At 46.3% G+C, this 26,381-nt stretch overlaps 1 protein-coding gene across 3 annotated transcripts in view; it reads right to left on the bottom strand.

The window, feature by feature from the left end:
* Positions 1-26,381, bottom strand: part of LOC147634680 (NAD(P)-binding Rossmann-fold superfamily protein) — a 78,075-nt gene that overhangs the window by 16,975 nt on the left and 34,719 nt on the right. For 2 of the 3 annotated variants that reach the window (XR_015266775.1, XM_086803820.1), the window contains 4 exons: positions 3,800-3,918; positions 3,588-3,704; positions 3,405-3,480; positions 2,751-2,904 (listed from right to left, as the gene is read on the bottom strand). Coding sequence is in view for 2 of the 3 variants with exons in the window: in XM_086803820.1 (XP_086659946.1) it covers positions 2,751-2,904; positions 3,405-3,480; positions 3,588-3,704; positions 3,800-3,918 (466 nt within the window). In the remaining variant the exon portion in view is untranslated. The remainder of the gene's footprint in view (positions 1-2,750; positions 2,905-3,404; positions 3,481-3,587; positions 3,705-3,799; positions 3,919-26,381) is intronic. The other variant, XM_086803821.1, reaches the window with a different exon arrangement.

The following is a 26,381-nucleotide window of genomic DNA, read 5'->3' as shown; positions in this document are numbered from 1 at the left end:
CATGATCAAGATCCATTGCGCTCTAGCAGGGATGATAACACCGTGCCCAATAACATGAGGTATAATAGATGCTGCCACTGAAATACAAACACCCCCTCTAGTCCCAACTGCCGAGGACCAGAAGGTGTGGCCAGAAAGCATCTTACCAGTTTTGCCACACCTAGATCTATCCGATTTGTGTTCCTGCAACAAAAGCACATCCATAGACCCTCCTGTAACAGCAGGGTGAAGCTGGTCCTTCAGAAGGCGCTTCCTAGCACGGGTGGGAAGCCCTCCAAGGCCCTGAACATTCCATGAGACGATTCTCATAGAAGAGAAGAGGGTTTGACCCCCAATCTAAGAAGACGATGGGCAGCCTGAGGATGCCTCTCATAATGCTGGAGGACGGGAAAATCCACGGGGCAAAGTCCACTGACGTGCCCTTGTGCGAGGCGCTGCACAGTACCTGCATAAGTATGAGAAACCTGTTCGCCCTGCGGGGCATCAAGGGCAATGGCATCATGCTGAAAATCCTGCAATACATGATCCCCATTGTGCTCAACATCCTGCATATCGCCCCCTCCAAGTAGAGAGGACTCAACAAAATCATCCTGATCTCATATATCATCTCTCTGCAAAGATGCTTCAGTTGACACATCCCTCTGACCAGAAACATCATCTATCTGTACATGATCCGAGGAGGCCTTCCCATCAATCGCACCAGGGAGGCGGGCGTGAGAGACAGCTCGCCACACCTGGCGGACTAAAGGACAGGAAGGAACCAAGGGAGGTGGCGCCTGAGAAGCATGCTTACGAGGCCTCCTGCGACCTCGAGGCCTCCTGCGACCTCGAGCCCGAGGACAATCTCGAGCAAAGTGACCCTGTTGGTGACAAACCCGGCACTGATCGGGTTTACCTGCAATCTCCATACATTGCTTCAAAGGGCCACAAGGGCCCGGAAGCAAAACATAGTCCTCAAAGAGCTCAATGTCACGCGCAAGAACCATGACCCTGGGGACAGCATCCGCCGAGGCAGTGACCTCCTGGGCAGAAGAGGTTGGCAAGGCGTGAAGTAAAGGCACTTGAAGAACCAGCCCAAAGGCAGACCCGATGGCCTCTAACATAGGCCAATATGCACGAGGAAGACCTGGGAATCTGAGAGTAATCGGGAAACGGTTCTGGTCTTCCTCAACAAGGTCAAAATAGCTGGAGTAGGGAAGAAAGAATATCTTCCTCGGGCCCAATGGCAAAGGGCTGCCCTTAAAAACCTCTGAGGCTGCGTCCTCAGAATCAAAATCCACTTGGAAGAAACCTCTTCCAAGCAACCTGACATCTCGAAAGTGTAGAGCGAGGTCGGAGGGCAGAGCTGCCAGGACCCAATCCCGAGCCTGGAGACGGGACGGTGGGTGAGATCCAAAGATTCTGGCAATGAGGGTCGTTTTGGAGTCTTTCTCTATTTCGGCGTAGAGGACCGCAAGCTCGGCTTCGGAAAAAACAATTGTTCGCCTGGCCGAGGGAGAATGATTAGCCATGATGCTAATCGAAGAAAAAGGCCGACTTGAACCCGGATGAGGAGCAATCCGAACCAAGGGGAAGAGGTAGGCAAGGAGGCGGAGGAAAGGGAGGGAGGGTGGAAAAGGGAAAAGCAAAAAGGAAAGGGAAGCAAGGGGGAGATGGCTGGACGCAAAGGCGAAGAAGGGCGGGGGAAGGGCAGCACAACAGGGCTGTGCAGAGGGAAGAGGCGGAGGAAGGAGGGGAGGCAGGGAGAGGAGGGGAGGCGAAACAGCACAAACTGGAGGGCGAAGAAGGGCGGGCAGAGGCAGGGGCGAATGGCGATGGAGGAAGGATGGGAGGCGGAGGGTGGATGGGGGCGAAGCAGGCACAGAGGCGGAGGGGCACAGCGATGGAGGAAGGAAGGGAGGCGGAGGAAGGAGGGGGCGAAGCAGCCACAGAGGCGGAGGGGCGCAGGTCAGGGTTCGGGGAGCTAGGCGGTCCTCTCATTGCTTGTACTGCTTACCTATGTGCAAGACTTGAATACCACATTTGCAAAAGTGCGGACAAGCATCGAGAAGTCTCAACAAATGCATAAAAAGGTAAAGATAAGCATCACAAAACATGAATTGGAACTAGGAAGGATGAAGAGAAAAAAAGAAAGAGGCAGGGAATCTGATACTGAAGGGAGGGATGGAAAGCAGTGTTTACTGGTCTAGGCAAAGCAAAGAGGACCTTGAGCAGCTCAAGAGGACCTTGTCAACTAGCTTCAATAACAAAGGTGTTAAAGTTCATGAAATCTAAGGACGGGCCATACAACTTAGAGCAGCTCAAAAAGACACTCTCAACTATACTTTCATGAGAAAAATGCTTAAGTTCACGAGACAACCACTATTACGAAAGCTTGCCATGCAACTTGCGTGTGGCTGATTGGCCAAGATGGTGAGTCAATCTACTAATGTGTTGGTCTGACCAGAAAATGGAGCATCCATCAGGCATCCAGGTCCGTTCATACTGTGCATCGTGCCTCCCATTACCAAACCACACCTCACTTCTGTGTCTGCTCTGTCCCAACCTATTGGGGCTCACTAATGCAAGGCTCTTGGCATATCTACTGGCCACAAGTTATGAGCATTTAATTAGATGGGTTCATGGGCAGACAAATACAAATTGTGTCATGTCACCTGGCACCTGATATGCCTTGAAAACCATGTGATCTTATTATCGATTTCTTATAGAATCTCTGAAAAGGTGCTAACATTATTGGTGCAAAAACTTACTGAAGGAGCCAAGGCTGCATCGACCACAGCTTTACACCCAGTTGACGGTGATTGCATGAGCCGTGTGATCCTGAGACAAGTGGTCACACATGATGAAAACCAACTAGGAAGCTCTCTTAGAATTTCTGTATGTACAATTCCTGGGTCTGCAGCCCTGCACAAAAAGGAAAGCAGCAGCACATTACATTTGACCATTCTGTTGCTACACAAATTTCTTTTTTTGGTGTGTGTGTGTAGGGGGGGGTGTTGTTCACACACACACATATATATATGTGTATCTATCTATATATATAGAGAGAGAGAAAGAGAGATATGTGTATATATATACACACAGTGCACACACACACACACACACACACACACACACATATATATATATATATATATAGAGAGAGAGAGATGTATCTCTATATATATATGTACATTCACACATGCACGTGCACATACATGAGTGTGTGTTTGCGTGTATGCACACACACACACACATGTAAATGACACGGCTCAAACTCACACCCCTCATGTGCAGCATGTTATGTTAGTTACTTAGGCAAGCGCCTGCTGCTGACAAGGCTAATTCAATCTCCTACCTTAAAGCTGATATCCTATTGAAACCGAATGCTACAAATACATCTTAAGTTTAGCACAAGTTCTTACATGGCAGTTACGTGAACTGAAGATGAACCAGCATTGAGACGGCGATGCAGCTCGTAAGTGAACAATATCATAAATACTGGCATTTGAGAGATTTCAGCAAATGGTCCACATTTTCAACAAGACACTAGCATGCTTCTATTCAAATGCATACTCGAGTGTTAAGTAGATAATTGAAATATATACATTTTGATATTTCGTAGATATGGGCAATCTGATAAACTGGAGCATTATTTTTTGAGCTTGTGGGTCTCTGCATTTCCCCTTTTTCGAGAAAGGGAAGGGGCCCATCGAAGCTTCGAACTGTGCACATGGGCACACAATCAGGTGAAACAGTAAGCACAAAAACCTTCTCCAATATAGATGTATAGTAAGATTTTGGCTGGGAAATTCCTTACCACAACGATGTGTAAAAGATCCCACGTTCACTATACGGGCAGGTTGTGTACTTCTTTGCATCAGAGGTAGGAGCAGCTGAGTGAGTATATAATGTCCCAAATAGTTGCTTGCTATCATACTGCACAAGGTGAAAGCATTCAATAAGGTGCTCAACATAAAGGTTGAGTACTTTAGGTACAGTGCGGTATGGGACATGTACGGTACGAGTACATAAAGTATGTAAAATAAGAAATATCTAGCATCCATACAAAAATAGCATGAAAGACAATAGTAATTCTGAAATGAAAACTAATCTATTAACAGCTTACTAAAATAATTAAAAAGCGGGCCAAATAAGTGTTGTACATTGAACCTCATATTTGGTACGAAGACCTTATCTGGATTCCGTATGAGGTACGGTACGTATGGAGTGGTACGGAAAGTACTGAAGGTACACATTGGATGAGTATGGGTACGGAATGCAACTATGTTGCTCAATAAGCGCAAACTCTATTTTACCAACTGCCTTTTCAAATGCTCAAACCACGTAAGACCGTTTACACGAGTAATGCAATGTATTACACACATCAACTGCATTTATAGAGTATGTACACATTGGACAACCATGGCAGATGAGTTCTTGCACCAAATCTTATTCTATGATCTCTGAATATCCTTTTCATGTTGGCGTCAGTTTTCTGACTTGCCCAAGTGTCCAGAATCTGCCGTACCCAAGGGCACTTTGGAATGTGACGTGGAAGCACCAACAACTCCCGCATTCGATGTGGCCACCAATGATGCATATGCATCTACATTTGATGAGGTCAGTCAATGGGTCGCTGGTTGTGGGCTATGTGCAGATAACTCCATTTGTCCATGACATCAATGTGTTCCCGGGGAAAACGAAGGTGTAAGAGAGCTTGAACTTAATTGACTCTTGCTCCACGCCACCATGTGTGAGGAAAATGTCCTCACTGACTCAAAGGCACCCATGTGCTCTTTGCCTACCCTCCCAAGTGTAATGCGCCCTCATGCGAGTGCTCCTACAACACAATGTGTCATCTCTTAGGATTTAGGGCCACTAAGTAGGTGTGAAGTTTGAACACCCCCTACGTATCTGGATAGGATAAGTGTGTCGTGTGTCATCAGTTCAGTGTGGGTGTGACTTCTATGGGTCAAAAGATAACACTTCAAGCCTACAAAAACATGTACTTGGTGAAGGTTCAAGACATCAATCAAATCATCATTGAGTCTCTCTCTCTCTCTCTCTGGTTTTTTATCCAGACATTGTATCAGATCCACCATGATGTAACTTTTTGGTCTCATAGGTCATTATGGCCTTTTGAAGACGTTAATATAACATTTCATTTCTCTCTCTCTCTCTCTCTCTCTCTCTCTCTCTCTCTCTCATGAGAGATCACTTCATGAGTATCACTGATGATGGATTTATAGAGAGGCCTAGATACATGGAGGGCTTTTTACCACACGGCTCCTGAGTAGCTATTGGTCAGCTTAGAGTCTCATCACATCGATTGGAGATCAAGACTGGCAGAGCAGCACGGATCCCCTGAGAGGAGAGGGTATGCAGATTGTGCAGAGGGAAGCTGGAGAGTGAGGAGCATTATGTATGCAGATGCACAGCATATACAGCCATCAGAGAGAGGTATCCCATTTTATTCAGAGAGCCACATTCCCTACGCCAGATCTTTGAGGCAGCAGACCAGCACATACTGGGGAGATTCATTCTAGACATACAGCGTCACAGAGAGACATCATTACAGGCTCAGACAGCTCCAGAGGGGGGACGACAGACACAGATTACTACATTTTTTCAGAGATCCACCCCACTCCCAGCCCCTACACAGCAGGGAATTACTCTCCAGAGAGCAGAGACACTCATAGCCCGCAAGAGACAGAGGACACCTGGCTTTCGGACACCACGCCTATACCAGAGAGAGATGACAGAGATCAGAGCTCAGTTTCACAAAGAGGGTGCGGAGCGACTGGCTTGCTTCAGAGCAGACCCAGGCATGTTCTTCAGGGAGCTGTGGACACCCCTTCATTGATGTATACCATTCTATACCCCCAGTATGGTACAGGATGGAGCTAGCTAGGTTGCATATCATGATTGTATACTCCATGCATATAGCTTCGCATTCTCCTAGTAGTAGAGCTCCATCACCTCCCCACTCACTGTACTTATTGCACACCCAGATTCAGCTTTTTTAGTTCAGTACTTTTTCATTTTGTTGGGATGACAGAGGATACCCCACACACGTACACTGATTTGTCTCATAGGCCGAGTTCGGTCTTTTGGAAGACGTTAATAAAATCTTTCTTTCTTTCTCTGTCTCTCTCTCTCTCCAGATCCAGGACATGCTCCACCGCCATCGAGCTACCTTTCCACGTGACATAGCTGAGGGAGACCTCTTGGCCATACTCATTAGCCCCATGCTTAATATTTTGGAGAGTGGTATACCATCTACTCGGAGCTGATGTTGCTCTCATGTTTCTATGTTCTTAGTATTCCATGATGAGTTTCCATGGACAGTTTTGTATCACCCCAGTGAGATAGCTACGTTCATGTTTTCTTTCTATTTTATTTTCTATTCCATGATGAGATATGCCATGGACATTATTGTATCACTTTGGTCTCATAGGCCCATTGGGTCTCTCTCTCTCTCTCTCTCTCTCTCTCTCTCTCTCTCTCTTCTTCCCTACCTGCGCCACCTGCTACGCTGGTCTTTGCCCCTCCACCTCCCTTATCCAACGCACCCTTGCTCAGGCCCCCAAGGCAGCAACTAGGGCGTACATCAAGACAGTGGAGGACAACACCAAACCAACATGAAAAACAGTTGGAAGGCCTTTGCCAGGAGAAACAGGGCAAGAATAACAAGATTGAAGAATTGGCAGCAAAGGTGAATCAAGGAGGAGGAGATTTGGATGTTGAAAGAGACCCGGATGCAACAACTGGAAATGCCAGAGGCTGCCCCAATGATAGGGGAACTCTGAGCAGAAATGGAAGCCATGGTCAAGGACCATACAGTGGAGGAAGGGAAACTGAATATTTAGGGGGTCTAAGGATGCACTTGGAGCAGCTGAAGGTTGCGAGTGATAAGTTGTGGGAAGAACTGCAGACCACCAAGAAAGATTGAGTGGAGGTGGTGAAGAACCCCCACAGAGCATCATACATGGGACTCTCGAGGAGGAGAAACGCATAAAGGATAGGTCCCTCCATGTGCGAGTGGGGGGGGGGGTACAGGTGGGGCCTTCCCCCAAGGCGGATGCCATGACTCTTTGCCAGAGATAGGAGTGGGCAGGATCGCCCGCCCTTTGCAGATACATGGACGGCAGGTAAGGATATGACACGAGAGTGGCCCCTCATCATCAGATTTCTTGATGCCACCAGCACACAGGCTTTCTTAGATAGACGGGCTGCCCTAAGGGGCACACAAGTGTACGTGGGCGATGATCTCACCCCAACATAGGTGGCACACCGGTGTGAGGCAATGTTGACAGTTCATGAGGCCCGTATAGCGGGCAAGTGGGCCATCTACAGAGATGGTAGGGTCATTAGCACAAAGCGTCGTCCCAAATAGGGACGCAGGGCTATGAGACCAAACACTTGAGGTTAGCAGTATGGAACTGCAATGGCACCTTGTGGTCAAATCCAAGAGGTTTGAGCAAGATTCTCACAGGCAGGGATGCCACTTTCTATACAGTGACTCATCAAAGCCCTGAGAGGGACTTACCATACATAGCCGGATATGAGTGGGAGTCAGCTTTCCGAGGTGAGACCCACACATTAGGAGTATGTAGCTCATGAGGGGTAGCTGTCCTCTTAGATCCCACCTCCGACAGATTCTCAGCATCGTCCAGAAGGACGAGGATGTGGGGCTGCAAAGATCATCACAGGACCGTGAGGAGATCATGGTGTATGGGAGATGTTTCTTAGAGCTGGGAGTTGCACATGGTCTTGTTATCTATAACGGGATGTCCCGATGACCCTCCTCTCATTCCCTCACTCAAGAGGTACTAGCACCCTCGACTACCTTATGGGATCTCCGGCTTTGGCACACCTTCTCCCCGACTTCTCCATCCCGCCACCCCCCTTTGAAGCTAACCATGCCTACCTCTCTTTCACTCTTACCTGCACACCACCCGTCCCTCCGCCACCACCCCCCATCTCACATTACACCCACGTCCATTTTGACCACGAGCTTGACCTCGTTTACTCGAAGCACATCTACTGCCAACTCCAGGATGTGGAACCCCTATCCACCCTCACATCACAACTCACCACCATACTCCACACATCCGCCGCCACTTCTTTCATCTGCAAGCGGCAGTCTACCACAAAGCCACCTTGTGGTTCCATGCCCCGGAACTGTTGGTATGATGACGAATGCCGAGCCACACGCTCCCGTCTTAAGCATGAGGTACAGATCAGGCAAATCACGAAGTGCCAAGCGCAATGGATTTCTCAACAGCTCACCCAACGCAAGAAACGGGAGTTCTACGCTCATAAAGAGAATGAGTTATACCAACTTTTATTAGGGCCAAACTGCAAAGAGGCCTAGAGGAAACTCCAAGAACATTGCACCCCCCCCCTCCCCTTCCCTCCGCACTTCTCACCTGCCCAGACACATGGCACTCCTATGAACACTCCCTCTATCATATACCCCATCAGCCACCTCTAGACCCCTTCCCCACCACCTCCATCTTCTTCACAAAGGGCATGGTCCTCAAGGCTATTCGTAGACTACGTAATGGGCGAGCCCACGATCACGAGGGACTCACTGCCAAATGTCGATGATACCTTCGCACCCTTATTGGCCTACATGTTCAGTAGAGCCCTTTGTGAAGGATTTCCATCATCTTGGTCCACTAACACCATCACCCCCATCCTCAAAGCCGGAGATCCACTTGATCCTAATAATTACAGGACGATCATGATTGGCCACACATTGCCCCAAACTCTGGGCTGCAAATGACATCGTCCTCTCAAATTCAGCCAAGGGGCTTCAAAGACGTTGGATGCCTTACAGGACTTCTGCACTCATCGAGACCTCTCTGTTTAACCTTGGTAAAACCAAGGTAATGGTATTCAATACTTCCCGCCCCTTCACATCCAAATTGAGCTTCGCATACAGAGGGGATCCTATGGAGATTGTCTCATCCTATGTCTACCTTGGTGTCACTTTCAATGGTCCACGCTTCACTATGCTTCGCAGGATGAAGACAAGGGTGGACCATCTCACAATGTTCAACAAGCTCATGTTGAAGACAAAGAGAATCACCACCCAAGTTTTCATTCTACTTATAGTGCTATGTGCAACCGAATGTTTCCATACACACCAATGAAGTCAAAGACAACAACCATGCATCTCCAAATGAAGAATCAAGAGTCCCAAGGAGTGATGGTCATGTTCCATTCAAGGGGAATACTCATCGAGGTGGTACTTCAAGACCTCATATCGAGGAAGATCTTTTTGGTGAGTTTGAGGATTACAATCATTATATGGATGGGCCTATATGTAGGTGTGGAGATCGTCACAGTCATGCATCTCCAAATGAAGGCTCAAGAGTCCCAAGGAGTGATGGTCATGTTTCATTCAAGGGGAAAACTCATCAAGGTGGTGCTTCAAGACCTCATATTAAGATAGATCTTTTTGGTGAGTTTGAGGATTACAATCATTATATGGATGGGCCTATGTGTAGGCGTGGTGATCGTCATGGGAATGGAGATGAATTCAAAGGTGTGAAAGATAAGATTGTCCTTTTAAAGTTTAGTGGTGAAGGCACTAACAATGATATCTTTGAGGAGTGGGTGAACAAATTGGATCTTTATTTTGAGATGAACCCTCGAAGTGAGAAAGCTATGGTTTACTTTGCTACCTTACACTTGGAAGGATATGCTTATGCATGGTGGAGGCATCTCCAATCACAAGGTTACGAGGCCACAAGTTCGGATGCATTCAAGGAAGATATGAGAGACGCATTCACTTCCAATATGCACAAAGATAAAATGGTTTGTGAATGGAACAATCTACAACAAAGATACTCGAGTGTGAAGGAGTATACACATAAGTTTCTCAAACTTATGCTTCATGTTGAAGGGTCTAGTGAAGAGTTTAAAATAGTGAAGTATATCAAGGGCTTAAAGAATGCAATTGGAACGGATGTGAAGGCATAAAGACCAACAACTCTCAAGGATGCAATGATCTTGGCCGAGGTATATGAAAAAAAGTATGTAAATACATGGGTGAATTGTCGCGGGCTGGCCGGATTATGGGTCAAATGCTTTCACAAAGCCACCTTTTACCACTCCCAATGTACCTAAATTTCCTACCGTCTATAGTAGTGATGGCAAAGCATACAATGAAGGTGGTTTCAAAAGTGGAAATATTTCTCAAAAGCCTTCACAAGTGGGTGCAAAGCCAACCAATGATAGGGCTACCAAGACCAAATTTGTGAGGGAAGACCGCATCAATGAGATGAGGGACAAAAACCTATGCTACAAATGTGGTGGGAAGTATAACAAGGACCATTGGAAGGAGTGCAAAGCCCACAATGTCAAAATTAACATGGTTTATTCGGAAGTAGTGGATGATAGCAAACGAGGATAACATGGATTGCACAATGATTTGCAAAAATGTAAAATTGATGCTCTCAAAGGAGTACACTTGTAAAGCTGAATTGTTGGTGCTAGATATGGGACCAATTGATATGATTTTGGAGTGTGATTGGCTATCAACTCTTGGAACCTTCTCTATGAATTTGCAACAAGGCTTTTTGAGGTTTATGCATGGGAAGGAGACCATTATATTGCATGGTTTTGCCACCTCAAAGTTAACCTTGATCAATAGCACACAACTCAAGAGGGAATTAAAAGAGTGACTATATTTACATTTTACAGCTTTGTAAGGATGAGGACAATGAAAAAAAGAGCAAAGTTACACATGTGGGCATGGAGAAGCTACTTAAGGAGTATGAAGATGTGTTTCATATGCCCAAGTGCTTGCCACCGATGAGGGAGGTAGATCGTGCCATTGAGTTAGAGCCGAATGCAAGGCCGGTCAACAAACCTCCATATAGATTATCAAATGACATTTAGAGGGTTTTTTGGCGGAGATTGTGGCATTCTTATAGATAGCCACAGATTTCCTCCTTTATCTAGGTTTCTCTTCATGGTGGTCTGGCCACCAATCAATGGAGGTCAGTTACTGGTGCTTGCCCAGCATGCCCTAGATGTGCAGGAGTTTCGGAGTCAGTTTACCATTGTTTATGGAAATGCAGGGAAGCACACAGGGTTTGGTCTGCGATTGCACACCTCTTTGGTAGGATTAAGACTATCATTTCTTTTGGTTCTATCATTTGGTTGACACAGTCTGGGCCACAGCTGAGATTCAAGGGGACTGACAGGAGCTTGGCCATTATGGTTAGGCAAGGAGTTGCTCAGCAGTGTTGTCTTCAGGATTTGCCACTTTCACACTTTGTCCCTCCGGCACAGAGGTTAGACAGTTCTTGGGAGATTATTGCTAGCATCTCAGCCTGGAATATCTAGAAGGCTAGATGCACCGAGGCTATTGAGGGTACTCCCGTTCTTGTTTCTCAGTGTCTTTGCAAGATTTGGAGTGATATTATTCACACCATCATGGCTACTTGGGCCAGAATCCAGAGATCTTCGAGGGCTGCGGAGAGGAAGCGCGGCCAGTTTATGAGAGAGTGGGACATTGGTATCTTTTTCACGTCCTCTCATTCGGGACCCTATTGGTAGCACAGGGCTCCTGATTGGTTGAGATCTCCACCTTTCTTGGTGTGAAATCTCCATTTCGTTAAAAAAAATTTATACTTAATAGAAGTCTCCTTTCTGGGAAAAAAAAAAAAAAGTGGAGAAAGATGAAGTGGCAAGGCAAGTTAAAGAGCTCATGGATGTAGGTTGGATGGAACCGAGTCAATCACCATTTGCATCGCCCGTTTTATTGGTGAAGAAGAAGGATGGGACTTTTAGAATGTGCATAGATTATCGGGATGTTAATAAAATCACCATCAAGAATAGGTACCCAATCCCAAGAATTGATAATCTCTTAGATGAATTAAAGGGTCTTCACCAAGATTAATTTGCGGTCCAGTTACCACCAAATAAGAATGAAAAGTGGGGATGAGCACAAGACGGCATTTTGTACCGAAAAAGGTCTCTATCATTTAATGTTGATGCCGTTTGGGTTATGTAATGCACCGGCCACTTTTCAAGCATTGATGAATAAAGTGCTACAATCATTCCTCTTCAAGTTTGTATTGGTGTTTTTTGACGACATATTGGTGTATAGCAAGAGTGAAGAGGAGCACTTAGTTCATGTGAAGAAAGTATTTGATGCATTGAGAGCCAACCAATTGTATGCCAAAGAAACGAAGTATACATTCATGGCAAAAGAGGTGGAATACCTTGGTCACATTGTGAGCATTGATGGCATAAAGGTGGATCCCAAGAAGGTGGAATGTGTGAAGAATTGGCCTACTCCCACCAATCTCACTCAAGTGAGGGGATTCCTAGGTCTCTCATCATTCTATCGCTGGTTCATTGAGAAGTATACACATATAGCGGCTCCTTTGATGGATAAGTTGAAGAAGGAGGCATTCTTTTGGGATTTAACAACACAAAAGAGTTTTGATGAGCTGAAAAGAATGCTTACTTCGGCACCTATCTTGGTATGCCTGGATTTCTCCAAGCCTTTTATTATTAGAGCGGATGCGTGTGGAAGAGGCATTGGTGCCGTGTTGTATCAAGACCACGGGGTCATTGCTTATGAAAGCCGCAAACTTGATGACAAAGAGATGGGGATACATGTTTACGACCAAGAGATGATTGCTGTCTTGCATGCAATCAAGAAATGGCATCACTACTTTTATGGAAGCAAGTTTTATGTACGAAGTGACCATAGGATTCTTCAATTCTTCCTATCACAATCAAATCTTTCACCTAAGAAAATAAGGTGGTTGCCTACCCTTCAACAATATGATTTTGAGATCACATATACGAAGGGAAAGAAAAATGTGGTGACGGATTCACTTTCTAGAATGTGGACATGTTCATTATCGGCCATCGCGGAAGTACATAACGATTGGATTGAGGAGATTCAAGAGGAATATATGTTTGATGGTGAGACTTCACAAATAGTGCAGAAATTACAGCATGGTGTTTGTGATGATTTACCTCATTTTCGGTTACAAAACGGTCTCCTCTGTCACAAGGAAAGGGTGTATCTTGTACCCTACTCATCCTTCAAGAAAAAGATTATGGGTGAAATGCATTCTACTCCCATGGCAGGACATTTGGGTTTGTTCAAAACCTATGATGCCATAAGGAAGAGCTTTCATTGGAAAGGTCAATGGAAGGAAGTCAAAGAGTATGTTGCTAAGTGTATGCCTTGTCAACTCAACAATGATCCCACACACAAGCCCGGTGGTTTGCTTTAGCCTTTATCTATTCCGAAGGGTAAATGGACGCATATTGCTATGGATTTCATTACCGGCTTGTCTTCTACGAAGAGGGGATGGGATAGCATCTATTTGGTAATTGACCGATTGACAAAAGCTGCCCATTTTGTACCAACAAAAGTGAGACACTCAACATCTATGGTGGCACACCAATTCATGGAAAATGTGTCCAAGTTGCATGGTATGCCGCAAAAAATAGTGAGTGACGGAGATGTGAAGTTTATGGGCACATTTTGGCATACATTATTTGATAGCATGGGCACAAAGTTGACTCCTAGCACGGCCAATCACCCCAAAACCGATGCTCAAACCAAGAGGGTCAATAAGTGGCTTGAGACTTACTTGAGGCATTATTGCTATGAAACGCAACATGCATGGGACGATTGGTTGCATTTGGCGGAGTTCGCCTACAAAGCACCTATCATAGTAGTATTGGAATGTCACCTTTTAAGGCTATGTATGGCTACAAGGTGCATGTACCGATCGTAGCATTCAAGCAAGAGAATGCAAATCCACATGCAAGGGGGAAAGTGAAAAGAATGCAAACTCTTTTGCAAACATGCAAAGAGAACATCAAGAAGTCTCAAGAGAAGATGAAGCATTATGAAGATGCATATCAAAGGCCATCGAAATTCAAAGAAGGGGACTTTGTGTTCTTGAGGATACCTAAGACTCAATATGGATCTCTCAAAGGTAGTGTTAGAACATGAAGTCAAAGTGAGTGTTCTAGTGTGTCTAAAGTGAGTTTTATGTCTAGTCTTTGTGTAAGTGCCATGTGGCATATTGGGATTTATCCCATATACATGTGACACTTAGAGTGTGTGTGCCTATCCTATAAAGGCATTGTACTTTCTAGTCTTAGACAATCAATCAACATCAAGATCTCTTGGTCTACATGTGAGTACTCTTGGTTATCATTGTTTTGCACTTGTATTGTCATTTCATTTCCATTCCGTTCCGTTCCTGTGCCTTCATGTGGTATCAGAGCCACTGCTCCTTTGCTCCTAGAGATTGAGGAGAGGGAGGCCAAAAAGAGAAGCCATGCCCTCTCTCTCTTTCTCTAAGTGCAAGAGAGTATGCTCTCCTCCATCTTGAAGACCTCTACTACCTGCTGCCCGTCTTCTCCAAGTGGCTGCCCCGATTTCTGCTCCACGTTTGCTCCAATTGCTGCCCACCATCTGCCCCAACGTTGCTGCCCTGCAAGCCGCTCCTGTCTCTTCTACAGGCCGCTGCTGCTGTCCACGTTTTGCTCCATCAGGCCGCCTCTATTGCTGCAGATTTGCCCACCATATTCTGCCCCGATTCTGCCCTGAATCCAGGCCGCCACATTCCTGCGCGTCTTCTCCAACAGGCCGTTGCTGCTGTCCACGAATTTCTGCAACAAGCCGTTTGTTGCTGCCGCTCCTGTTCAGGCCGCCACACTCTGCTGTCCTGCTGCCGCTCCTGTTCAGGCCGCCACTCTGCCCAGCTGCTGCCCGTAATTTTCTGTTCGAGACAATGCAGGAGCTGCCCCACATTGCTGTCCTGAATTGATGCTGATCTGTTCGTGATGATGGAGCTGCCCACGAATTTATGAAGCCGCTGCCCTGCTTTATCTTCAACAGGCCGCTGCCCTGCTTCATCTACTCCAACTACCTGCTTCATTTCCTACTCGAGGTATTGACGTTCACAAGGTTCCACCTCTGAATTTGCTACTTGCAAGTTGATTGCCATGGAGTCCTCGAAAACAAGTGCCTTCATTGAAAAGTTCACTGGTAAGAACTTTCCGACATGGCAAACAAAGTTGCGTCTTATCCTTATGAAAGACGGGGTGTGGAATGTTGTTTGTGGCAAGGATAAAAAGCCACAATCGGATGAGAAGAAAATTCTACACTGGGAGAATTTAAACGACAAAGCCCTTTCTCTCATTGGTTTGGGTTTGGGTGATGAAGTTATTCATCATCTTGACTTTGATTCCACTGCTCAAGAATTATGGGAGAAGTTTGAAGGTCTCTTTGGCAATAAGGTAATCAATTCTAAGGTCTTCCTCCGTCAAGAATTCTTCAAACTCCAGATGAAGCATGAGGACTCTCTTCTCGCTCATCTGAATCATATGGAGTCTCTCATCACTCAACTTGCTGCGTTGAAGGCCCCAGTTGGGGATGAAGACCAAGTCGCGGTGCTCCTCACGAGCATTGAAGAAATTCCTAAGTATCGGGAGATTATACCAGCATTAAGAGTGGCAAGCATGAGCTACCATGACATGGTTGCTATGCTTCTTGATCATGAAAGAAGGCGTATTGATACTCCTGACGCCAATGCACTATTTTCTAAAGGGAGGTTTCCTAAAGGGAAAGGTAACTTCAAACCTTTCAAGTGCACTTACTGTGGAAAGCTTGGTCACACCGAAGATCGTTGCTTCCAGAAGCTGGCCAAACAACAATCTAAAGACCATGCCAACTTGGTTGGGACTATATCCAACGAAGACGAAGACGATGCAGACACCTCTACTCCAAATCATGCTCTCACTGCTCACATCCAAGATCTCTCTCTTGATGAAGAGGTCTATGCACCGGATGATCTTGACTTTGTTTTTTGAGTGTGTTGAAGGTACTCTGCCTTGGGAGTCCCCCTAAAATGAATGCAAATAAATCATGTGTGTTGAGTCAATAAAGGTTCACAGCCTTGGATTGTCCTCCTAAAATGTTGTAATCTTTCCTGTTTTTTCGTGTCTGACTCCCCACCATTCTGTTATGGAGTCAGGAGGGGGATGTATTGTGGAGTCATGTATTGTCTTTGATAGGATCTCAGGTTGCTCCAGTTGTCTAGACCTCTGAGTTGTTCATGCATCCATGCATGATGAGCCTCTGAGTCATTTGTACCATGCTCACTAGCCTCTGAGCCATGCTCACTTGCCTCTGAGATTGTGTGGGAACTATGTCTAGTTCTAACTTGGAGGTTGGTAGTCCGTCATTGCCATGTTCTGTTCTTGGCTCATTCCAGTAGTCTCTCACCTTGCCTTCATCGGGGGGTGTTAGAACATGAAGTCAAAGTGAGTGTTCTAGTGTGTCTAAAGTGAGTTTTATGTCTAGTCTTTGTGTAAGTGCCATGTGGCATATTGGGATTTATCCCATATACATGTGACACTTAGAGTGTGTGTGCCTATCCTATAAAGGCATTGTACTTTCTAGTCTTAGACAATCAATCAACATCAAGCTCTCTTGGTCTACATGTGAGTACTCTTGGTTATCATTGTTTTGCACTTGTATTGTCATTTCATTTCCATTCCGTTCCGTTCCTGTGCCTTCAGTACCTACACAAAGCTTGTACACCGTTATTATGGGCCATACAAAGTATTGAGAAGGGTTGGTGAAGTGCTTATCAATTGCTACTTCCATCTACTACAAGGATACATGATGTCTTTCACGTATCACATTTGAAGGCATATGTTGGGCAGGAGGTGCAAGTATTGAATAAGTTTCCACCCATGAGTGAAGATGGCATAGTGGAGTACATTCCCAAGAAGGTGTTGGGAGAAAGAGAGAAGGTGTTACGCAACCACACTTTGCGTGAATACCTTGTCAAGTGAAAAGATTTACCTCAAGATGAAGCAACATGGTAGACCGTCTCTATGTTGGAGGGGATGGAATACCTTTTTGATGCATCCGAGGTGGATTCTTAAGTCAAAACAGTGAAAAACAGCTTGCTGTAATTTACTGTTATGAGGCATAAAAGAGGTTCAAATGAATGCAATTGACATATACACTTCTTAGCCATGATTGACAATGAGTTGGGGAGCATTACATGAAGTTTTGGAGGTCTCAAAGGCTCAAATCATGCTCTTTTGGACAGCTTTGGCAAAAAAGTATGAAGTGGTTCATGTTGATGCTTATGCAAACCATCCATACTATCGTTTTACTTTGTGCATGTTTCGAGGCCGAAACATATTTGGGTGGGGATAGTTTGTAATGAAGCGGTGGACACATAGGTGTGGACACATTGTACACACCTATTTGGGTGGGGATAGTTTGTAATGAAGCGGTGGACACATTGTACACATGAGACCAAGGGCCAAGCATAAGTTGTATTGGGCCAAGGGGCCAAGTGTAAGTGAGGGACATAGGCTCATGGACCAAAGGCTAAGTAGGATGGACATTAATTGAAAAGGGAGCCATGGTACATAGGCCAATGTGAACTGCTAATCACAATTAACTCATACTAATCCAAATTACAAGCTAACAAGCTTTCATGGCAACCTTGCCCTTCTTCTTGCTCATGGATGGTGCTCCTACACCCATGTTATCATTCCATGCCTTGAGTGATCAATGCTAGTTCATTGCACCGAGGCTTGCTCTGGAGTTCTCAAGACAGCTAGTACTGGAGGGCCATTCTGGAGTATGGTATGTCTTCGTTTTCACTTGTTTCGCAGTATATAGGCTCCGCACGGACCGCCTACCACCCCTTCACTATAGTCTAGACTCCCCCTTTTCTCCGGCTCTCTCATGAGAACACCGACCGAGTTATCCGGTTAGATCTTCTCAGCTTCTACACCCACTGCACATGGATCACACCTTCGGAGCTCCCAACCAAGATGCACTTCTACAAAGATCACTTCCTCATGCTCACTGAGGATGGATTCATCCAGCAGCCGGGCTACCAGAGTGTTCACATGTCTCATGCCATGCAGATTGCGATTGGCCAGATACGGGTTTCATCCCACTACCTCAGAGTGGCGACAAGTAGAGCTGAGTGCGTCTTCAAGGCCGGGGAGCACAAACAGAGACCCAGAGAGGAGGGGATCTGCCGCTTATGCCACAAAGAGGTTGAGACACAAGAGCATTACATATGCAGCTGCCCAATATATTATGAGATTCACGAGAGGTTTCACTGTCTATTTCATGAGGGATTTGGTCCACTCTCCAGGATCATTGCCTTCCCGAACTAGCATTGCCTAGGCCTCTTCCTACTTGAGCTCCGCAAACACAGAGACACTTTCTTGAGAGAGCTTCGGCTCTAGCCACCCCGACCTCTCCCTCACCAGCCAACCATCACCAGTTTCTTCCGGACCTAGGAGGTGGAGGACACCCATATAGTGGATCTTGTGGACCCACCTCGGGCTGCTCTGGACAGTTGAGAGGAGTTACCTTGGACCGGGCCTCCGCATTCCATCGTACCCGATGCCCTCGGGCCCCCGGACCTTGGCCATGATCCCCTCATCAACTCCAGATCCAAGACATGCTCCACCGCCATCGAGCTACCTTTCCACGTGACATAGCTGAGAGAGACCTCTCGGCATAGTTGTCAGGTACGATACAGTACGATTCGTACGATACGCTACCGTATGGGAAAATACAGTACGATATAAAAAAATTTCTTATCATACGATAAAATACGGTGTTTTAAAAAATACTTATAAACTTAGGTATTTCCAAGTCCAGATATGGAGTAATTTAGAAAGGAGGGAAGCATCATAGTACAGAGGAGGCTCAAACAGCCATAGATAAGCAAAAGAAAGACTATTACCTACCAAAAAAAGTAAATTTTTTTTTTAAATTTTAAACTTTTTTTTTTCTGAAAAAATCCGTATGAGTCCGTACGGTATCGTGCCGTACGATATGTCACCGTACGCCATACGGAAACAACCATGCCTCTCGGCCATACTCATTAGCTCCATGCTTGATATTTTGGAGAGTGGTATACAAATCTATTGGGGGCTGATGCTCCTCTCATGTTCATGTTCCTTGTATTCCATGATGAGTTTTCATGGACAGTTTTGTATCACCCCAGTGAGATAGATATGTTTTGTTTCTGTTTTATTTTCCATTCCATGATGAGATATGCCATGGACATTTTTGTATCACTTTAGGCTCATAGGCCTATTGGGTCTTTAGTAGATACTTAATATATCTTTCCTTATCTCTCTCTCTCTCTCTCTCTCTCTCTCTCTCTCTCTCTCTCTCTCTCTCTCAGTTGCCACTAACCGACTTGCAAGGGTAAGTGTTGGCTCTCTTTGATACTCTAGTACGACCAGCAGCTATGTATGGTGCAGCCTTTTGGAGGCCAGGCCTAGGGAAGGATCACTAGAGGAGCATAGAGAGGCCACAAGTAATGATGTTGTCATGCATAATCATGAGTAATGAGAGCTATATGATGCACTAGGACAGCCCCCCACCCCCCCTCCACTGGGAGCTAGACCGGCTAGCAGCACCTTTTTTACTATGCGGATGGTGCTAGATGCGACAGGTTACAGAATGGAAAGGCACATGATCATGATCGGCTAGTTGGAGAGCACTTCTCATATGTGCACGAGACACTTTGGCTCCGCTCATCGTACATGTGTTTAATCGTGCCATTTGTGAGGGTTTCCCGACAAGCTGGACAGAGCATATCATTGTACCACTCTTTAAGAGTGGGGACCCCATGGTACCAGGCAACTACAGGACGATCATGATTGGTCATTATTTGGCCAAATTATATGGCTCTATATTGGAGTCGGAGCTAAGCCGATGGGCAAAGAGGCATGGTCATTGAGCACATGGACACGCTGGCTTCAGGAGAGGATTTACTACCTTGGATCACATACTGACACTTCGGGCACTTATTGAAGAGGGCAGGGCACAGAAGAGAAGGATATACTGCTACTTTGTGGACTTCCACAAAGCCTTCGATACCGTACCACGTGCCAGGCTTATGCACAGATTGCATGACATTGAGGTACCCCTGGATATGCAATGGGGGATATATGCTTTGTATGAGTCTGTGAGTCCGAGCTCAAGGCGGACTATCTGATAGGGTGACCAGCACGATAGGGGTGAAGCAGGGATGCCTGCTCTATCGCCCACCCTCTTTGGACTGTACATTGATGCGGTCTCTGATTATGTAGACAGATTGGGAGGCCCAGGGGCATGCCTGGCAGGGGTGTTGATACTTATCTTGTTATATGTTGATGATATTGTTCTAATCTCAGACTCTCCGGAGGGATTACAGAGACACCTGGATGCATTATAGGCTTTCTGTGCGGATAGAGATCTGACAGTGAACCTTGGGAAAACCAAGGTTGTGGTGTTTAACACCACACAGGCATGGGTGACGAGATCAGAGCCTCAGTTCACTTTCCGAGGGGAGCCGGAAGAGTACGTCAGGTCATGTCTACTTGGGAGTTACTTTCACAGGACCGCATTTCTCACTGAAGGAGGCAGCAGCAGCTAGATTAGCTCGAGGGCATGCAGCCTTGGGGACACTTGAGAGGCAGTGTGCACACATACAATTTCAGGAGACACGCACCAAATTGTGGCTATTTGATACGCTTGTCACGCTCCAATTTGGGGGCCCAGTATACATCACAGATCTCAGAGAGGGTCAGATGAGGGATGAAGGCAAATGGAGAGACCACTGATAATGATGATTGCCCGCATGATTCGGAGTAAATCATCAGTACCACATGAGATTGTTCGGGCTGAGCTGTTGGGTGCCCCACCAGTAGTAACCGAGGCCCTATCTCAGGCAGTTACCTTTTTACAACGGCTATGGGAGCTCCCTCAGCAGAGGTACTCCCGATTGGCATTGACCTCATCCATACAGTTGGCAGAGGATGGAGATACTCATTGTTGGTACACTCAGATGAGATCATGGTTTGACCTACATGGTTTCCGGATAGAGGCACTACCACCCTTTCAGTACAGTTTAGATTGTCCATTTTTGGATCTCACCCGCTCAGAGCAAAACCGCGTGATCAGGATGGATATCATCAGAGTGGACACAGAGACGACATGGACTAGCCCCCTTGAGCCCTTGGCAACGAAAATGGCTCATTACAAGAGCCGTTTTCTACACCTCTCACCGGATGATTTTATCACCCACCCGGCGTACATGGATGTACACCTATCACATGGGATACGACGTGCCATTGGACAGATCCGGACCTCATCACACCAGCTGCGGATTGAGACAGGGAGATATGTGCATCAGATCTTGGATGACCGCGTTTGTCAGCTATGCTACCAGGAGGTAGAGACAGAGGAACACTACATTTGCCGATGTAGAGTCTATTATGAGATCTGAGGGAGATAATCACCCCCTCTTCCGAGAGGGTTTTGGGCCGTTACGCAGGGTCATGGAGTTTGAGGATCAGAGATGCTTGGGATTGTTTCTACTTGAGCTCAGGAGACACAGAGAGACCCTCTTGGCAGACAGGAGGCCGAGCCATGATATACCTAGACAGAGGACCTGACAGATTTCTTCGGTACCAGCACCAGCAACCTAGCCCACACACCTTTTGATACCTCCTCCATTGGGCCATCAGGGCACCGACCACGCCCAGGGAGTCACCACTAATAGAGCAGTTATCTTATGTCGTGCTCGTCGGCCACGCCCACTATGATCCCGACCACGGCATCCTCACCATTGCCAGATCAGAGCCATTATTGCTCGGCATCAGAGGCGCCTACCTCGCTTCTACGACCTCTCCATTCTAGACAGCCCCATGGCGGAGATACTTGATCTAAGGAGAAGGCAACACTTCAACTCATCAGCATACATGGATCTACCTGATATACATTTTCAGTATTTTCCAGTATTTTCTACTCAGTATCATCTCGGAGTCTTACAGTTGTGTTCTTATAACTGTAGGACAATCAGTTTATTGTACTTTTTAGAGTCTCATTTAGTTGTTCTCTTTGATGAGACACCAACTTCAGATGTACTCTCAGTTTTGGTCTCACAGGCCACAATGGCCTCTTAGAGACGTTAATATATCATTTCATTTCATTTCGTTTCTCTCTCTCTCTCTCTCTCTCTCTCTCTCTCTCTCTCTCTCTCTCTCCATGATGATGAGGTTGGTCCTCCATTATGAGGATGACGATGATGATCCATACATCTCTACATTTACCTAGGGATTAGTGTTAGTTCTTTTTTGTCATGTTTTCTTTTCCATGATGAGATTCCATGGACACATTGTACACCTATTGTCTCATAGACCCATTGGGGTATTTTGCAAGACGTTAATATATCTTCTTCTTCTACTTCTTCTTCTTCTTCTCTCTCTTCGAACTTAAACACCAGGGGAAGCTCAAAGGTATTACACCCTGAGTGATCCTTGGGGATGATCTCACGCCACTTCAACTCGAACAAAGAAGGGCAGCCATGCCAGCCATTCTAGAAGCTCGCAAGGCAGGCAAATGAGCAATATGGAGGGATGGCCGCTCCATCATCTTAGACTCACGGCCCGAATAGGAACGCGGGGTCTATGGGACCACACATGGCATACATATGGCTGTATGGAATTGCGATGGCATGCTAAGGTCAAACCCATGAGGTTTCTCAAACACTTACACAGGCAAGGAGATGGTCTTCTACACTGATACTCACCAAAGTCCTGAGAGGGGGCTACTAGAGATCTCCGGATATGTCTAGGAGTCAACATACCGTGGGGAGACAGACATGTGGAGGAGTTCGAGGTTGGGGAGGGGTGGCTGTCCTCTTTAAGCCACACCTCCGCAGCATCATTTCAGTGGCTCGCAAAGACGAGCAGGCATGCTGCATGTGACTCAAGTCAGGAGGCAACCCCATCTTCATAGCCATTTGCTACTTCCCAACTGAAACTTCCAGATTTTCACCCACTGATGGGAAATCCCCATTTCTAGACATGTATGCTGACATCTTGGAGTTCTCTACACAGAGGGAGATATCCTATTGTTGGGGTACTTCAATGCACCCACTCAGAGCTCCCAAACTAGTTTCTTTGAGTTTTGGGGAGATGACTTTCTCTTACGGGATGTGGATATGCAAAAGATGGGCTTCCAGAGAGTGTCACAAGATGTCTGTCCCATCACAGCTTTTGGCAGGTTCTTCTTAGAGATGGGATCAGCACATGGGCTGGTTATCTTCAATGGGCTGGCCCAATGGCCAGCCTCGGGTCGCCTCACTTGCTTTACCTATAAAGGAGGTTCCAGTACGATGGATTATCTCATGGGCTCCCCAACCTTGACCCGTTACATTCATGATTTCCATATCTCCCCGCCACCCCTTCTTGCTGATCATGCATTCCTCACCTTCTCCATAGCCATTTCTGTCCCCAAGCAGCCAGCCCTTACCCCCGGTTCATCATTCACCAAGGTACACTTTGATCATGCCCTTGATGGAGTCTACCAATCCAACCTTGATTCATACCGCTCAACTATTAATCTCTCAGCCCCCCTCTCTATTATTACTACTCAGCTTTCTGACCTTCTACATGATGCTGCCAGTAACTCTTTTCCCACCAGCCATCATTCTTCCTCAAAGCCCCCTTGTGGATCCATGCCACACCATAGCCGGTATAATGAGGAATGACAGGCAGTACAAAAGAGTGTCCTCCAACACAAAGCATTGGGCCACATCATCCCCCGTCAAGTGGAGAGGAGGTTCCAACGCTTCACTCGCGGAAAGAAGAGGGCTTTTCTCATCAAACGAGAGGATGAGTTCTATAGCTTGCTTCTTAGCAAGGATAGCGAGGAGGCTTTGAAGAAATTCCTTGAGCGCCAATCTCCTACTCCCATCAAAGACCCAACCGTTCGGCATAGGCATGCTCAAAGCCTATACCAAATTCCCAACACCACTCCACCAAATCTATCTCATGTTCCTCGTCCTACCTCAGCCACCTTGTTCACCATCCAAAATGTAACCAAAGCCATAAAAAAGATGAAGCCTCGCAAAGCCACGGACCATGAAGACCTCCTAGCTGAGCACATCTCCCATGCCTGTAATACCATTGCCCCTTTCCTTGCTGATCTCTTTAACCTAGCCCTTTGCCTCTCACCCTGTTGGACCACCAACACCATTATCCCAATCCACAAGGCTGGGGACCCCCTTGACCCTAACAATTACCACACAATACCTCACTATTCTCCTTCATGAAGTAAACCCACACTTTCCTATCAATGAATGTAATATAATACCTGCAACTTGCAATTGTTACAGTGTTCGGCGATCCTCGTACATCTAAATGTATGACATCTAATGGCCTTGCACTGACATGATTTTCATGTAGGAAAGCATGTTTGGCCTACTTATCAAGCTGGCATGCTTCACATACCTTATACATACCATCAACCTTAAACTTTGGCAAACTTGCAACAATATTTTGGGCCTGCATAGACTTGAGTCACTGAATATTCATATGACCAACGCGCTTGTGCCATATGTCTAAAACTTAGCACTTGAGTCATCATGGAGACTTGCGACAAATAGTCAGCCCAATTCATGGTATGCTAGGGTGTCGAGATGGTTCCAGATGCATGGTTTCCAGATTGACAGCCTTCCACCCTTCAACTATCTTCAACTATAGCTTGGATGCCCCCCTCTTGCCTCTCACACATCAGGAGATTAACCACCTCATACGACCTGGCCTCTCACAACTGGAGGCACCCGAGCATCTTGGGACCAAGATGCAACTCTATAGAGAGGTTTCTACGGCTCACAACTAATGGCTTCATTTAGAAGCCTGGGTACCTATTCTGACATATGTCACATGCCATGAGGATAGCTATTGGGCAGATCTGGGTCTCTTCACACAGGCTTAGAGTGGAGACGAGGAGAGCTGAGGATATTGATAAGAGTGGACCGCATATGCACACTTTGTTCCCTGGAGGTGGAGACTGAGGACACTATGTTTGCAGATGCCCAGTGTATTATGAGATACGTGGGAGATTCCACTGTCTGTTCAGAGAGGGTTTTAGGCCATTATCCAGAGTCATTGACTATCCGGATCAACATTGTCTTGGGCTCTACCTTCTGGAGTTGCGTAAACACATGGACCAGCTGCTTGGATCACGCCGACAACGTCCAGGCACAGATACCGCGCAGCCTCGGATCATGAGCTTTTTTCTCCCACATCCAAGAAACCTCTTCCCGTCGCCTGACAGAGGAACCCACCACCCAGGACCCCCCCACCTCTCAAACGACCCAGACAGTGCACACAACAGCCTCTCCGTTTCCCCGGGGTTACAGTAGACCAGTCAGTTCAGATGCAGCGAGCTAGGCGTCCAAGACCTACTAGGCCGCATAGACACTCCACTCGTCAGCTCCAAGTCCAAGAGATGCTCCAGCGATACAGAGATACCCATACAGGACATGTGGACATTGATGCCCTTTACACAGTTCCTGAGGATGATGATGAGACCTCTCCACCAACCACACTAGCTTGATGTTCCTTGGACCTTGGGTCATCGTGCTATTCTATTCCTGATGATGTATTCCTGAGGATGCTACTTGCATTTGCAGCTAGCAGTCTTTTTCCAGTGTTTTATTTTTCTGTTTTACCAGGATCAGTGTAACACTTGGATACATTGTAACACCTTTTTTTGTCTCATAGACCCTAGTCTTTTGAAGACGTTAATAAAAGTTTCCCAGAGTATAGCTGCACCAGAGGTACACTGATTGATCGGGCTATAGAGCTGGGGCGGTCCAGGCACCCCAAGATGAGAGGCCCATCTCGACACCGGCGGAGACTACAACAGAGGATTAGGACCATACTAGCACGGCATGGGAGACGTCCAGTCAGAGTACTCACCATGAAGGACATTGAGGATATCCGCCATCGACCGATGAGAGACATCTTTGGATAGTGATGTATATGATGCTTACCTTTGTTGCTAGAGTTTTCCTTCCCAGATGTTATCCATTAGGAGCTCCTAGTACCTTACTTTTCCTCATAGTTGTTGTTTCAGTTTCAGTTAGTTGTTTAGTTGTTTTAGCTTTTCTTACACAAACATTGTATCAGATCCACCAATTGCTGTAACCTTTTTGGTCTCATAGGTCATTTTGGCCTTTTGAAGACGTTAATATATCATTTCATTTCATTTCTCTCTCTCTCTCTCTATGAGATACGTGGTCGTTTCCACTGTTTATTCAGAGAGGGTTTTGGACCACTTTCCAGAGTCATGGAATACCAGGACCAGAGGTGTTTGGGATTGTTCTTGCTTGAGCTGCGGAGACATAGAGATAGCCTGCTTAGGCGCACAGAGAGCCAGACTCAGAGGCACATTACAGACCACAGCAGCAGCAGGACATGGATACCGCCCACACCAGAGGTACACTAATTGATCGTGCGATTGAGCTTGGGTGGTCCAGACGCCCACGACTACG

This window comes from Cibotium barometz, chromosome 10, assembly GCF_041138505.1.
Source record: "Cibotium barometz isolate CiBa-2024 chromosome 10, ASM4113850v1, whole genome shotgun sequence".
Lineage (NCBI taxonomy): Eukaryota > Viridiplantae > Streptophyta > Polypodiopsida > Cyatheales > Cibotiaceae > Cibotium > Cibotium barometz.
This window is presented reverse-complemented; position numbering and strand designations above follow the sequence as displayed.